We start from the raw sequence: 16,639 nt of genomic DNA on the forward strand, positions 1-16,639 counted from the left end.
ATTTTAGGAGTGTTGAAGGTGCACAGCGAGAATTGTTGTGGGTAAGGAAACCGCCACAGATAGCAACCCAGAAACTCACGCAGGGATTGTATGATGGAGGCATAGGACTACCTGACATACGCAGATACTACTGGGCAACACAGCTGGCTCCAATCAATCAATGCATATATAGACCCGTTGAAGACCCGGGGTATAGAATGGATAGGTGGCTTCTCCCAAATGGGAACTACTCCAGGGTGTTCTATGCTAACAAACCTTCAAAATTCCTGACGGCCCTACCAGGCACATTGTTGGACCTGGCCTCGTGGCGTGGTTCTCTCCCCCGTTCCTCAGCACCCCGTGAGCGTAACCCTGCACCCAGGGTTCCCTGCGCAGCGCCCCCTTAGCGTAGCCTGCCCCCAGAGTTCCTGGACGTCCTGCTCCTGTACACCCAGACACCATAGCCAACGACCAGCCCTGCTTACCCCGTCCCACTCCCGGCTCCGAGCGCCTAGAACCTGCATGCCCCACAAGGCCCGGCAGCCATATTCCTTCCCCGAGACCCCTGACTCCTTGGGCCTAGCGTGACCCCGGCCCCAGCGAAACCTAGACTCCAGGGTGCGCCAGTCCCGGCTGGGGGGGTAAAGGACTTCCCGAGTGAGATAAGCCAAGAAGTTTCGATCACACCTCCGGCCTCCCCTGAGAGACCGGTTTCTGTCACACCTTTGGCCTCCCCCTGTGGGCCAGTTTCGATGGCACCTCTGGCCTCCCCGAGTGCTGGCTCCAGACCCTGCTGGGCGTCTGGGAACTACTGGGCGCATCCTCAAAGGATCAAAGAGCCAACCGCCGGACCTCCCCAACGACCAGCCCCCAAGGCATGAGGCCTCCGCCTGCGAGGGTCCGGACATCAAAGGGCCACTGGACTATATCAAGGCCCACACCACAACTAGCGGGCAGCTGTATCCTGGACAAGAAAGCCCTGCTGATCTGATCGCGGCTGACCTTAAGGAGAACTCACTTTGAATCGCTGAGCCCTGCTGTCGCTGTCGCGGCTCCTTCTCGTAACACGGAACTGAACCATCGGAGCCCTGCTGACGCTGTCGCGGCTCGTTCTCTCAAAGACCGAACTAAGACCTCGGAGCCCTGCTGACGCTGTCGCGGCTCGAGCTTGAACTCGAAACCACCTGAGCCCTGCTGATGCTGTCGCGGCTCCTCAAGACCTTCTCCGGATCGAGCCGTGCTGACCTCGTCGCGGCTCGAGGAGTACTCTGGTCCGGCTGTACCATTGACGTTACCATCACGACCTGAGCCGACTCCACGTGAGTGAAGCAGCTAGTACGATCTTCATCTTTCGTATCCCCAGGATTGAGAGCTGTGCGCAGGGTACGCTTCGTACTGGCCTAAAGACCAAGACTGTCCCGCTTCTTTCTTCCCGAATTCCTACAGACTTTACGATCCCTCAATCGCTTGTAAATAAGAGTGTTGATTCATTTTTACTGCTTGATAAAGAACTTATTCCCGAATACCTACAGTGTGGTGTCCGTTCGTAAGTGTGGTGTGAGCTCAGTGGGTACGATCCTAGACTCGAAGTCCCCCCCCCCGGTGGGGACCTCACGATAAGACTCGGCAATATCTGAGGGAGAGGTGGGTCCTGGGGTGGTCGGGTGAGTACAACCTGGCCCTCTGAGATCGCCCCTGAGAAACATGCCACCGTGCCTGCATCCAGACTCGCCCCTAGATGAGTTGCCTCGTCAACTTATGTGCCCACGTGCCTGCGTTCAGATGCATCGCTCGTGAACGGGCTGCTCAAACCCTGTGACCATACACCTGTGTCATATAGACCCCTGGATGAGTTGGCGGCTTAAGATTTCTTTTAGATAAAAGAAAATAATTGCTTTTTTAAAGGTATTCTGTATTTACCACCAACTTATAGTTGGTGGTAAATAATGAATCCTTAAATGAAAAATGCACTGACTTGAGTGCTCCCTACATTAAGGATTCGGTAATTTACTGAATCGGTATTTCAAGAATTTGGTAATTTACCGATTCCTTAAATTACCGTTCTGTAAATTACCGAATCCTTAAACCTGCCTCCTACATCTCAAACCCTAAATACCGGTCGATAACGGCCGAAATTCGGTCATTTCGGCCGTTAACGACCGGTATTGGGCTACCTACATCTGGCCCAATGTGACTTTGGACTCAGGAGGAGTATATACATTGTCTGAAAAAGAAGGCAGACCTGTTTGCACTGAAATGTTTCAGAACAAGTTTGCAAGGCAAAAGTGTTCTTTTGAGGGTCAACACTATAAGTGCTGTGGCATATATGAAAAGGCTGGGAGGGACGAGATCGAAAAGACTAGTGGAGTTGGCAAAGGAAATATGGGAGTTTTGTTTAGTACAAAAGATCGGATTGAGAGCAGAGTATTTACCAGGGGAGCTGAATGTATTAGCGGATTGGAGTTCACGATAGTTGACAGATTAAAGCGATTGGAAATTGAAAGAGGAAGTGTTTCACAAAAGTTTGGTGGAGATGGGCTCGTTGGAAGTGGATCTTTTTGTGTCAAGATTAACTAACCAGCTAGAAAGGTAAGTCAGTTGGAGAACAGATCCAGGGGCATTGGCAGTGAACGCATTTCTACAGAATTGGTAAGGGATGAAGTGTTGCCTTTCCCCCGTTTTCTAGGATTCAGTGGAATCTGGTGCAGGTGAGGAGACAACAATGTCAATTTGTTAGGTTACTCCATTTTGGAAGACTCAGCCTTGGTTTCCATCAGTGACGGAGTTAACAGTGGAGGAACCGTTTTTGGCGGCAAGTTTCGATGGTCTGTTAAGAAATGTAGAAGGGAGAGAACATCCGATGGTGGAATCGGGTTCCCTTAACCTTCTAGTATGGAAGATATCAGGTGTTCAGAAGCAATTAGAGAACCTTCGAGCTCGGCTGCAGAATTACTCAATAAGTCACGGGCTCAAGGTCCCAGAAAGAGGTACAGAGGAGCACGGAAGGTGTGGTTTAGTTGGTGCGTGGACAGGGGTTTGGATTCCTTGGGAGGTGATGATGTTCAGGTAGCGAATATTTTAGCTGAATTATTTGGAAATGGTGTTGTACAACTGAGAGTTGTTATAGATCAGCCCATTATACTGTTTATTCCCTTAAACATGGTGCATCGATTGGTAAAAGTCCTTTAGTATGTAGAGTGATGAAAGGTATTCAGCTAAGGAGACCACCGAATCCGAAATATAGCTCATTATGGAATGTTGATTTGGTATTGAAGTTGTTTGAGGGTTGTCCAAGTAATAAATACTTAGGTGTGAGAGAATGGTCATGGAGGTTAGCTTCTTGTTGTGTCTTATATCTTTTAGGAGAGTTTCCGATGTGAAAGCAATGGAGTTCTCTCCTAGGTTTCATCAACCAAATTGAGTTCTTTTTGAATAATGCTGGAGAAAAGCGTGGCAGGAGTTGAGCAAGTGTTGGTTTCGTACGTGAAACCTTATAAAGCGGTTTGTAATGCAACAATTGCAAGATGGGTTAAGATTGCAATGACAGAAGCAAGTGTGGATGTTTCCAAGTACACGGCTCACTCAGCGAGAGGAGCGTTGGCAAGTAAAGTGTATATGCTTGCTGGAAGATATTATGAAAGCAGCAGACTGGTCTTCAGCTGAAACTTTCAGAAGGTTTTATTTTAAATCAATAGATCATGTATCAAGATGTGGTTTACAGAAGCTTTGAACATGCATCATGCCGGCCTCCGGTCTTGATGTAAAATGTCAATTCTAAAAGGTTTACTGTATGAAGAATCAAAATTTTATTTAAGACAAGGAGGCTAGCATTATCCTTCCAACCCAACCTTTTTTTGGGAGGAGTGGTATTTTGGATTATAAATTATTTCAGGTTGAATTTATATAAAGAGAAAATATAGGAATAGAGTGAAAATACTATGGGACTTTCATGTAGAATTGTTTGAAATTTTTTCCAGAGAACTGAAAAAGGTTCAAAGGAATAATAAAGAACAAGGGGAATAAGTAGAACAGCAAACGAAAAGAAAAGGAAAATGGAGGTCACAGAGTATGGGACTGAACACTCTTTTTGCTGTTTTTGGATTCTATGAAGCTTTTAATGGCCACTGCTCAGAAGTGGCAAATAAAGATTATTATGCAAAATGCTGGCCTTCAATAAAATCTCGATTTTTATACAGTAAACCTTTTAGAATCGCAATTCTCAACCCACAAGCCTGCATCAAATTCACCCCGGATGAATTTGCTACTGAGTTTCTGTGCATATATGCCTGCATTAGACACACCTCTAAGTTGGCTGCTTAAATGCGGCACCAGATACACCCCTAATATAAGTCACAGCCACAAACCTGAATGAGATATGCCCTCGCATGAGTCGCCAGCTGACATCAGTTGCCTGCTTAGATTCGTGCACCCAGACGCCTGCATTATATACACCTCTGGATGAGTTGGCTGCTCGGATTCTGTACCTACCGCCTGTATTCAGGTGCATCCTTGGATGAGTGGGTCACTCAAATGTCTTTTAACAATCATATTCTAAATAATGCTTACTTGTGAGACCAGCGGTGTGTTCTGTTTCCACAGCACCAGTGGGGTCACTGAAATACAATCCATCCTCATGTTTAATGCTGAATGAGACAGCTGGTTCCGTTTCGATAGGCCCTGTTAAAATATATAAATATCAAATTGGAAGTGAGCGAAAGTGTTGGCTAGGACGTAGGAGATAGCCTGGGTGGTATAACAGAAAAGTGGGCATGCATAAACATTTCTGCATATGTTTTACTGGCACCATTTGTGTCCTTTGATTGATGAAAAAAATTGTCTTTGGCACTCAGAAATTTGCACACATTCCAAAGGTACTACCTCATGATAAAGCATGTGCTAAAGTGCTAATCTACAATTTCACAAATTCAACCATCAATTCTGGTATGTAAATTTGTCTATCATGATTTTAAGTGACAATGTCATCTACAATAGGACTTAAGAGAGGTCAAGAAGGCGTCTGCCGGGTCGGATGTGTGAGCAGCAGCTCCTGGTTCGCCCCCTGTAAAGTTTACTCTCAGCTCTGAGCATGGTTGATATATATACCTGGCATCTGGGGCTTTCTCTGTTCTATTGCCGTGCAGCTTTGGACGTCTCACCGTAACTGTTGACTGTTTTTGGGTGTTCCTGCTCATGATTTGGAGACCTGGAAGACTTGGTGGGACAGGAGCAGTCTCGTTATAGGCGTCAGTGGTTGCTGCCAGTCTCAGGTGGAGGTGTGTTCGTGACATCTCTGGATATGCCCTGCCTCACAATGCCGCCAGAATGTGCTAGAGGAGGAAAATCGCGGGCAGCAGGAGATGCTGCCGGATTAGGCAGAGGCTGTTCTGGGCTCAGAGTGCATCGCAATGGAAGGATTTACGAGGTGGAGTACCCACCAAACTGGATAAATCGTATAAAGGAAACAGAGTTGAGCGGGAGGGGAGGAAAAACATACTGTCGCTGTTTATGCCTAGGAACAGCAGGAAATCGATATTTCTGCAAGACTCAGTACAGGTTAATACAAAACAACCTGAGGCAGTCGTACATGCTCAAGGCAACTATGGCCCTCAGATAGCAAAAAACTTGCCTGGGGAGCTGAGTCTATTGGAGAAAACGGGCCAAAATGCATCTAAGTGGATTTCTGAAAAGGAGATGGAGACTGATAACACGCTGGGAAGAGTGGAAAACCAAAGTATATTCACCCCGGTCCCTGGGAGTACTAATGTAGCCAACATATGTCATACAGATCTCCAGGAACTAACAGTTGATATACAGTTGACTCCTCCTTTGGGTTCACCCGCAGTTGGGGGGACATCAAAGCTTACCGGTGGGGGGGTGGGGGGCGAACAGAAAAATTGTCTAATAATTCTCACAATGCCGGGAAAGAAAGTGACCCTGGGGAAAAGTTCTTCTCAAGGTCCAACCCCTCTGACTCATCAGATGACGATATTGATGTGGCCTCCAGAGCACGCTCAGGAGGGGAATCGCCTGGCAGTGGTGGCAGCGAGGGCAGTAGTAAGCAGTTTGAATAGGAAGTCAGTTGTAATGCAGATATTGGCCCAATGACTGTACAGAAAAAAACTGGCAACCACAGCAACAAAGGGACTAATAGATGATGTAGATACTCCGTCATGGGGTCATTCTCATTTGCCAGGGTCAATGTTGGGGAACGGGCTAATGCTATAGGGCAAGCCTTATTGGAAAAACCTGATGAAGAGATCTCTCTAGCGGTGATCTATCAAGGAATTCTGGACCATAGAGCTGAGACTCGCATGAAGAGTCAGACGACACAGGGTGTTTGTCGGAAATTGCAAAATTCAGTTAGGCAAATTGCTAAATCATGTACTGAGTTTGTGGAGAGGATTAATGTAGCAGAGGCATGGATATTGACCTTTCAGGATGAACTGGCAACCCAGAAAACCATAAATGACGCTATACGGGCACATAAAGAGGACACAGAATGGAAACTTGCTGATCTGGAGAACCACCTTCTGCGGATTAACTTAAGAATTCTGGGCATACCGGAGGGGTGGGAGGGGCTGGACACTCAGAAATTTGTGGTGGACCTTCCTACATAGGCCTTCCCCGATCTAGCGATGTGTAATTGGGATTTAGAAGTCCAGAGGGCACACTGATTCCTGTTTAAACAGCAGTCTGCATGAGCGGGCAAACTGCTTTAAGCCTATAGCTATTTTGATTTGTTTAAACAACTTTCACGTCTGTCAGGCATTATATGATCTAGCGCGCCCAGATAGGAAACGCTCAGGGCAGAGCTTTCAGTTTTTTGTTAGGCCTGATTTCTGCCACCAGTGGTAAGACGCTGGCAACTGCGTAAACTAATCGTGCCATTCCAAGCTAAAGAGGCCCAGGTTTTTCGGTTAAACCCTGCAACGTTGAAAATAGTTTACAATGAGGAGCCGCACTTTTTCATGTCCGAGGTGCAAGCAAAGGAATATTTAGGCTCATTTAGTGGGTGTGTAGATGTAGGAGTTATATTTTTGCAGTATTAAGGACCCTACTCAATGTTTAGAAATCGCAATATATTTTCTTCTCTGTTCTGGGGTGGGCAGGGTACCTGAAGTATGGGGGGTACACTGGGTAGCATGGGAGCTTTCCATCATACAGGACTATGAGTCCCTTGGCTTTGTTTGTGGGGAAAGGTGGGAGGGAGGGTGTTTTGAGAGGTGGGTGGCTGTACGGGGTTGGGCACGTCGGAGTGGGGCAGAGGTGGGGTGATGGGTTGTGGGGGTTATTTGGGAGAAAAGATCAACTCACAATATGAGGATGTTAGAGGAAGTATTGTCAGGTATAAGCAGCAGCAGTGACCCCGGTTGGGTCAAGGTTCTTTTTTAGAGATGGGGGTAGGGTAACGCCTCGGGGAGACACATTTGTTAATTTAATGTATGTGGGCTGAATAGTAGGGAAAAATGCTGCGGGTGGCGGCTGACTTGCATTTAATGAAACCTGATATACTATATATACAGGAAACACATGTACCATGGAGTAAACGGAGTAGTTTGACTGAGCTTTGGCTTTCTTTAATAGTAAGTACATCACAGGCTACCACAAACAGGGGAGTTGCCATCTTGGCGAAACACGGGATTCGCGGAACAGGGAGGACATTGGCTGACAAGCATGGTAGGTGGGCTATCGTGGAATGTGTTGTAGGTGCAGCCAAGGTTGTGCTATGTTCAGTTTATGGTTCGAATTTAGATGAAGAAGAAGTTCTGGATGGATTAAACTTAGAACTTGCATCGTGGCTGACTCCACTGATCTTTTGCGGGGACCTTAACATTCATTTGGGTTGCCAATATTCGGAGCTGACCTTTAATAATTATAAGGGGAGGAAACCAAAGGTTTTTAGAGCACTGCAACGGTTATTGGCGGATCACTAGTGGACGTGTGGCACACTTTGAAATATCCGGATCCAGGATATACATTTTAATGACATTCACATAATAAGCTGGCCGGCTTGGATTCTTTTTTTTACCTCATGGGCGCTTACAGCTGGAGCTAGGATACAGGTGTGGCTACGGATTACAGCTGATCATGGTCTGCTGTTGTTTGATATGTCGGCCATTACTTAAATTACGTTGGTAAGCTTGTTATCTTTTGATAGGAAGTTGTTGCTGGATACTCAGTTTGCGAATCATATTAAAACTTAGTTAGTGCAATTTCCTGTTATCAATAGAGAGTCAGCTCCCAGGTCTATAGTTTGGGGTGCTTTAAAAGCTGGGCTCTGGGGGGACGGGGAAGTTATCTGCTATGGACTTTTCAGACAGAGGAAATTTAAACTTGAAACGCACGCATTGGTGGATGACCTTCGAAAGGCAGAGGATAGACTTATGCAAGGGATATCCGCTGGAGCTCTCGTAGATTCACTCCAAACCACGATAGCTCGCTGTAAGTCTAAAATTATTTTGGTGTGGAGTAAGGCGATTGCTAGTAAATATAAACTTTTTAGAGCAGAGATGTACAAGTATGGTAAAAGTACAGGGCGGTGTCTTGCACAAAGGCTACGATTTTAGGAAGGGCCAAACCGCATTAACACTATGACCGACTCAGGGGGAGGACAGTGGACACTAACAATGAGATTTTGGTAGTATTCTGTATATTTTATGAAGAGTTATATAATGGAAGTAATCTCGATAGTCGACCAGGAGAAGGGCGGGTATTAACCCCTTCGATGCTCATGACGAGCTCAGCTCGTCATGAGGCACAGTTGAGCTGTGCTTATGACGAGCTGAGCTATTCATGTATAATGGGAAAGCTTACAAAGCAGCACAGGAGGGGAAAACCCATAGCAGCCAAGGTGTTAAGTCCAAACACTGCAATGTTAGATAGGGCAGAAGAGGAAATACATTAAGCCCCTATCATGGTAGAGGAGTTAGAAGAGGTGATCTAGGCGTTAGTTAGCAGAAAGGCGGCGGGCCCAGATAAGTTGCTGCTTGAAGTTTACAAAATCTTTTTCCACAAGTTTAAAAATGTGCCTAAATCGCTCTATTGGACTGTATGATATTTGTAGATTGTCCTGATGTACTATACTTTTCACTCTGCGCTTACTGTTCACGCTCCAGACATTACTTGGCCTTAACTGAACGCAATATTAGCAAAAAGTTATTTTTTCAATTCATGTGTGAGACTACTTTTGAATTACATTTCAATAGGAGAAATATTGCAGATGTGTTAGACCTGGCATCTTTTGAGGTGTTTCACCTGTATTTTTGCTAACCGACCTCCAGTTTTTGATGGTATGCTGGTTTTTAATTTTGCTGGTTTAGTGTCTCTGCACACTTTTTCACTGCTATCCAGTTCAGATGCTCCTACTATAAATTGTGTTGTAATTGGTTTTGCATGATTGGCCTATTTGATTTACTAATACGTGCCTGTATAGGTGTGCATAGGGCCTGTACATCAAATGCTACCGGTGGGCCTGCAGCACTGGTTGTGCAACCAACACAAGTAGCCATTTAAATGTGTCTCAGCCGTGCCACTGCTGTGTCTGCGCCATGTCGACCTGGCAAGTGCTTCCAGGTCCTAACCTTCCCTTTTCTAAGGTAGGGCCAAAGTACACCCATTGGCAGGGTGTACACAGTGTACATGAAAGGTAGGACATGTAGTAGTGTGTTTTAAGTGTCCTGATAGAGGAATACTGTGCATTTCGTTTTTCACTACTGAAAGGTTGCCTGTCCCGTCAGTTAACAAGGGAGCTGCCTTGGAACATCTTACAAGTGTAACTTTCCATTGGGACAAGATAGAGAACTGTAGTTTAGGCTCTCTGAACTCAGAATTTAATAACATATTTTAGTAAAGGTGTTAGAACTGGCTATTTCTGGTAGGCTAAGGCTGACGCCAAAGCCAGGCAGAAGCCACCAATCTAGTCAGGGCAAGGAAGTCACACGCCAAGATAACCCCTGCTCACCCCCTTGGTAGCTTGGCACGAGCAGTCTAGGCTAAACTCGAAGGCAATGTGTAAAGCATTTGCGTCAGCGCACAATAGCAACAACATACTAGGTACACCACAAAAGAGACTCCACACAAGGTTATTATAAAAATAACTTTTGTATTGTAAAACCACATATCAGATAAACATCACACATGTACATTGTGCCCATTGGCACGGCAACATTCATAAGGGATTATTTACAAGACAGGGCCACATAGGCCACTGTCATAATCAGCACCTTTAGAAATAGCACTTAGAAATTAGAATAAGTATATAAAATCACTGTAGCACAAAGTAACAGTTATGAATCACACCCAGTAACTACTGGGAACAGGTAAGTACACCCTACGCAACCCTAAACACCTTAGGAGCATGTCACGCAGGTAACCAGGACCTCACTAGGACCACCTGTACTAGAAAGAACAACCACCTAAGGATAAAATCCACTTAGGGGTATAAATCAGAACACATTACCCATGATGCATGAATATACATTCAGAGGAGTGGTAAAGAAAGAAAACACATGATGTATAGACCTACACATTCAGCGGTGTTAAGGACAGAGCACATGATGCAATCAAAATACATTCAGGGGTGCAGCGCAAGAAGACACATGATGACTAAACATTCAGAGGTGCAGCGCATGAAAAGAAAGACACATAATGCAGAAAACATCCAGAGGTGCATAATGAATCAATAGCGCAAAAATCACATGAGGCCTAAAAACCTTCAGAGGTGCAGGACTAACACATGATGCAAGAGATCACATTCAGAGGTGCAATAACCATACCATTGCGCAAACTCACATAAGCCACTACCTGTGGCAGTCCCTAGGCCAACGGCCTTGTTGGGGCTCAGACGCCCTGAGTCTCAGTGTCAGGGGTGCGCTGCCATGCAGCGCCAGTCTCAGTACAAAAAGCCTAAACGTAGCAGGTGCCCACAAAGTGCTGGGCACCTGGAGAACAACAGAACTGCGCCAGGGCCCTCACTGGCCCTTAGGCGCCAACTGCGCCACTGCTGGAGCCACACAGGCTCTGGGCATAACACACATGCCCCAGACGTTGGAGCCACAGAGGCTCTTAAAACAATGGTGCCCCCATGAGCCTCGCCGGACTCTGGACACGAGCTTCTCCCAGGCAGGAGGGGACGAGCACCGACAATATGCCCCGACGCCCCCGCTTAGCTATCATGGCCCCCACGAGCCTCAACAGGCTCTACACACCGTTGGGGCGGCCCGCTGCCATCCGGGGCCGCCCTGAAGCAGTGCCTCTAAACCGGCACCAACACGAAGCAATGCGGGCCCTCAAGAGCCCCTCGCGGGCTCTGTGTTCACGGTGGGGCGACCCACTGCCATTCGGGGCCGCCCTTCCTTGGTGCCTCGACCGGCATCACGAGAACCCATCTGCTCCCTCACGGAGCAGCAGCATCACGGAGCCCCCCCAGCCCTCTTGACTCACCGGGCTGTTCTCGGCGGGGGCTCCTCTTCGCCTGGTCTCCCTCCCTGGGACCGGGTCTTGTCACCGGCAGCGGGCGGGGCTCTCCTTCGTTCGCGGTGGGGCAGGCACCGCCAATGTGCCTTGCGCCCCCGCCGCAAGTCTCCGCCTGCCGCTCCTCCTTCACTCGGGGCTCCCTCGGCACACGGGAGCCCCAGCAGCGGACCACACGCCTCTTCAGAGGCCGCCGGGTTCCCTCAGATCACGGGAGCCCGGCCGACCCGCCGCCATGCTTCTCCCCCGCCTCATCCCTCCTCTCGCTGCAGGTCACGAGCGATGGGCCAATCCCATTGCGGCTCCTTCGGCGAGCCCCCAGTGACGCCAGAGCCTCTGGAGGCGTCTCCACCAACCGGAGCGCGACTCTCCGGGGCAGCGGCCAATCAGAGCGCGTCTCTCCTTGGGTCTCGGCCAATCCGGTCGCGGCCCCTTCGTGGTTTGTTTTCACCGCAGCAGATCGAGGTGGGCACTCGTAGATAATTAAATCAATGCAGGCAGGAATCCTCAGCGCATCCAGCGCTATAAACGAGCCGGAAAAGCACTCCTAAGCGCTGCAAAGTCCAGAGAAGGCGCTCTCAAGCGTTTGGGGGAAATGAAGCGCCCCAGAGCTCTAGACAGCAGGCAGAGCGCTCCCAGGCGCTCAGGGGGAAGCACAGCGCCTCCAGGCGCTAGAAATCAACTCCAGCGCTCTCCCCAGGAAAAGGCAGCTTCTCCATGCTGCCAAGGTCCCAGAGCTTCCCCAGGGGCAAAGCCAAGTCCCCCCTTCAGCCCAGGCAGGGCAGAAGGGTCCCCCAGGAGTCCAGGAATCCAGGCACCCAGGGGCTGGGCAGCGCCCACCCCTGGTAGATCCAAGTCAGCCACAAGAGCTAGAACAAGAACAAGTTGGAAGGAGACACAGCCCCTTCTTATACACAGGAATGCCTTTGAAGTACTTCGTGCAAGGGGCCCCGAGTACTGGAATGTTTCTGGCTTTCATCTTCCTGACAGCTTCAGGGCCAGAGGTGACAGTGGGCCGTCACAATGGAGAGCCAGCAGGGTGGGCGACAGGCGCGGCCCGGCACCACCAGACGCTCTTTCCTCCCATCCCTGACAGCAGAGGGGCCTTTCATCCACGGCTGACTCAGACCCCCTCCTCTGGGGCCTTGCAGACCCTGCAGACCCTGTCCTACTCAAACCGGACAGTCCATCCACCAGCAGATCCAGGCACTCCTGGGCAGACTCACCAGCCAATCACACGCCAGAACTAACTTACACAAATATACCAACTTCCAAAAGTAGTACTTCCAGACTAGGCACAGTCATGCCGCATACATCATTTTGCAGCACTCATTCTCACGAGTTTATACATACCAAACTCGACCCCTGCACTCCCCACACAACAGGAACTACCATGGGCATACATATTCCCCATTCATTCCTATGGGAGGGCAGGTCACTCACCCTTCATACAGAGAGCTCCAGCACTTTACACTGTACCACAGTGAAAAAAGTGCGCAGAGGCCTAGAATCACCAACACCAGGTTCCAGAAACAGGCTAGGAAAAAGCAAAAAGTCTAGGGGTGAACCTGCCCAAAGGGCCGGGTCCAACACAGCCCCCTTCCAGCCAAAACGCAGGGTAGACCAATCACTCCACTGATGGGCTTCACTGCTTTGGGCGACAAAAACACGCACCCGGCCCTGCACGGCAGGGACAACCTCTGGTTTTTCGCCACTCTGAACCTACCTGGTTACCTCTAAACAATAACTCTCTGACACAACTAGGACACCCCACTGGTACTCCCTAGTCATCCACAGCCAAGACCATCCAAATCACAGGTCCTAACCAATACACAGAGCGGGGGGCAATAACCCCTGGAACACAATAGCCATTCCCCACTCTCTCTCTCAGTGTAGCTACAACTACCACTGATCCAACAACCTAGGGTCCACACCCCCAAGCTGACCAGAGGTCTCGGGCAAGAATGCCCCACCCTACCTCTACTTCTGGGTTTCCGCACCCTCACAGAGAAGCATTCACCAGAACACAAGTCTCCTACCAGCTCAGGACCTCACTCCATCACTGGTCTACCACCTGGAAACTATTTCACTTCTGAGGTACAAAGCACACAGCACAGTTCCTCTTCAAGCAGGTGGGGGGACACAGCACACCGCAAAGCCCCCTTTCCTCTACCTTAGGGGAAACAACAACTGCAGGTGAGCCCCAGAACACACAGCAAGGGCAGCCCCCTCAGTCTCTTCAGCTGATCCACTTTGGCAGAGATTCCTCTTGACCTAGAAGTTTCCTAATCTCCCAACCTAAGATCTAAACCCACAGGTTGCACCGGGGTCAGAAGTAAGGACACCGTCCCTCTGCACCCCCTTCCAGTTCCATGACTACAGGCCCAGTATGTCTCAGGCTAGACAGAGCACACGCCAGCGGCGTATCAGCGACACACCCTCCTCCAGTACTCCCTATCACAGGGTGATTCTCAGTATGTCCCAGGCTAGACAGAGCACACGCCAGCGGTGTATCAGTGACACACTTTCCTCCAGTACTCCTCCCAGGTCAGGCCACAACCCCAACTCGTCTTTCCCCCCTCCTCGGGGAACGACCTCCAGAGGCCCCACAAATGGTCAAGCACTCTAGACGGGCAAATGCTCAGCGAGCCAGGACTTCTGCACCCTCCACTTAGGAGCGGTACTGCCCAATACTAGGACCGCCGGAGTTCTGGTTACAGACACTCCCCGTCCTCTAGACACAGGAAGATCCTCCTCAAATGACCTGTATGTACAGCCTAGGCCCCTGACCTGGCGCTCCCTTAGGGAACCCTCCGGGCCCTGAGATAAGGTTTCAGGCCAACGTGGGACACACCGTCCCACACTCACTCCGCCTCCACTGAGACAGGACGTGAGCCCCTACACCCTACCCTTTCTACTGGGATCTAGCTGGGCTACACATGAACCTCTTCACCTACACAGGATCATCAGATACACAAGCCACTGCTTTTAGAATCACTCCCTAATGCCACTGCAAGACATCTAGCACACCGCCAGACGTCCACCTTCTTGTCCAGTTCCTCTGCAGGACCTCCTGCACACCACCAGAGGTACACCTCTCATGCAAGCTCTTTAACAAAAAGAAAACTCACACCAACTCCTCCAGTTCAGCACATAACTCATTCGCACACTCCCCCCCCTCGGACTGGTAAGGCAGTTTCTACCACCCCTAATTCCTCAACCTGACCACACGTGACACAGGTACCAAACTCTGGGAGCGGGGAATGGGATTTCACGCGCACTGGACAAATTAAAGCTGCCACCACTGGATCCTACCACACTGGGGAATCCAGACACACACACTACACTCAGGGAACAACCACCCTCCTGAGCTAGTCTTTTCTCCTCACACTCCCTCTCTTCCATCTACCCATATAGGTACAGGATTTGGGATTGGACAAGGGACCCAGCAAGGGATTCCTAATCTATGGGAACCTCCCCTCTACTGGCGTCCCGCCCTGTCACTTTCTCTCATCTGCCACTAAACATAAAGCGCAGGAACACATTTGAAAATGACACTCTTGAGGAAAAAATCAAAAACAATAATCCCAAACATGTGACTATCTGAAAAAAACACAATTGCAGAGTTTTGTAATGTAGCCAGTTGTCGCTATGGCACTGCACAAACACCAGTCCAAATCCGCACCGCTGACCCACCAATGTTAGAACTGGCTATTTCTGGTAGGCTAAGGCTGACGCCAAAGCCAGGCAGAAACCCCCAATCTAGTCAGGGCAAGGGAGTCACACGCCAAGATAACCCCTGCTCACCCCCTTGGTAGCTTGGCCCGAGCAGTCTAGGCTAAACTCGGAGGCAATGTGTAAAGCATTTGCGTCAGCGCACAATAGCAACAACATACTAGGTACACCACAAAAGAGACTCCACACAAGGTTATTATAAAAATAACTTTTGTATTGTAAAACCACATATCAGATAAACATCACACATGTACATTGTGCCCATTGGCACGGCAACATTCATAAGGGATTATTTACAAGACAGGGCCACATAGGCCACTGTCATAATCAGCACCTTTAGAAATAGCACTTAGAAATTAGAATAAGTATATAAAATCACTGTAGCACAAAGTAACAGTTATGAATCACACCCAGTAACTACTGGGAACAGGTAAGAACACCCTACGCAACCCTAAACACCTTAGGAGCATGTCACGCAGGTAACCAGGACCTCACTAGGACCACCTGTACTAGAAAGAACAACCACCTAAGGATAAAATCCACTTAGGGGTATAAATCAGAACACATTACCCATGATGCATGAATATACATTCAGAGGAGTGGTAAAGAAAGAAAACACAAGATGTATAGACCTACACATTCAGCGGTGTTAAGGACAGAGCACATGATGCAATCAAAATACATTCAGGGGTGCAGCGCAAGAAGACACATGATGACTAAACATTCAGAGGTGCAGCGCATGAACAGAAAGACACATAATGCAGAAAACATCCAGAGGTGCATAATGAATCAATAGCGCTAACATCACATGAGGCCTAAAAACCTTCAGAGGTGCAGGACTAACACATGATGCAAGAGATCACATTCAGAGGTGCAATAACCATACCATTGCGCAAACTCACATAAGCCACTACCTGTGGCAGTCCCTAGGCCAACGGCCTTGTTGGGGCTCAGACGCCCTGAGTCTCAGTGTCAGGGGTGCGCTGCCATGCAGCGCCAGTCTCAGTACAAAAAGCCTAAACGTAGCAGGTGCCCACAAAGTGCTGGGCACCTGGAGAACAACAGAACTGCGCCAGGGCCCTCACTGGCCCTTAGGCGCCAACTGCGCCACTGCTGGAGCCACACAGGCTCTGGGCATAACACACATGCCCCAGACGTTGGAGCCACAGAGGCTCTTAAAACAATGGTGCCCCCCTGAGCCTCGCCGGACTCTGGACACGAGCTTCTCCCAGGCAGGAGGGGACGAGCACCGACAATATTCCCCGACGCCCCCGCTTAGCTATTATGGCCCCCACGAGCCTCAACAGGCTCTACACACCGTTGGGGTGGCCCGCTGCCATCCGGGGCCGCCCTGAAGCAGTGCCTCTAAACCGGCACCAACACAAAGCAATGCGGGCCCTCAAGAGCCCCTCGCGGGCTCTGTGTTCACGGTGGGGCGACCCACTGCCATTCG

At 49.1% G+C, this 16,639-nt stretch overlaps 1 protein-coding gene across 1 annotated transcript in view; it reads right to left on the reverse strand.

The window, feature by feature from the left end:
* Window positions 1-16,639, reverse strand: part of LOC147729427 (uncharacterized) — a 326,741-nt gene that overhangs the window by 202,595 nt on the left and 107,507 nt on the right. Inside the window, exon 4 of the mRNA XM_086959847.1 lies at window positions 4,546-4,656. Coding sequence (XP_086815973.1) covers window positions 4,546-4,656 — 111 coding nt within the window. The remainder of the gene's footprint in view (window positions 1-4,545; window positions 4,657-16,639) is intronic.

Source organism: Lissotriton vulgaris, chromosome 2_2, assembly GCF_964263255.1.
Source record: "Lissotriton vulgaris chromosome 2_2, aLisVul1.2, whole genome shotgun sequence".
Classification (NCBI taxonomy): domain Eukaryota; kingdom Metazoa; phylum Chordata; class Amphibia; order Caudata; family Salamandridae; genus Lissotriton; species Lissotriton vulgaris.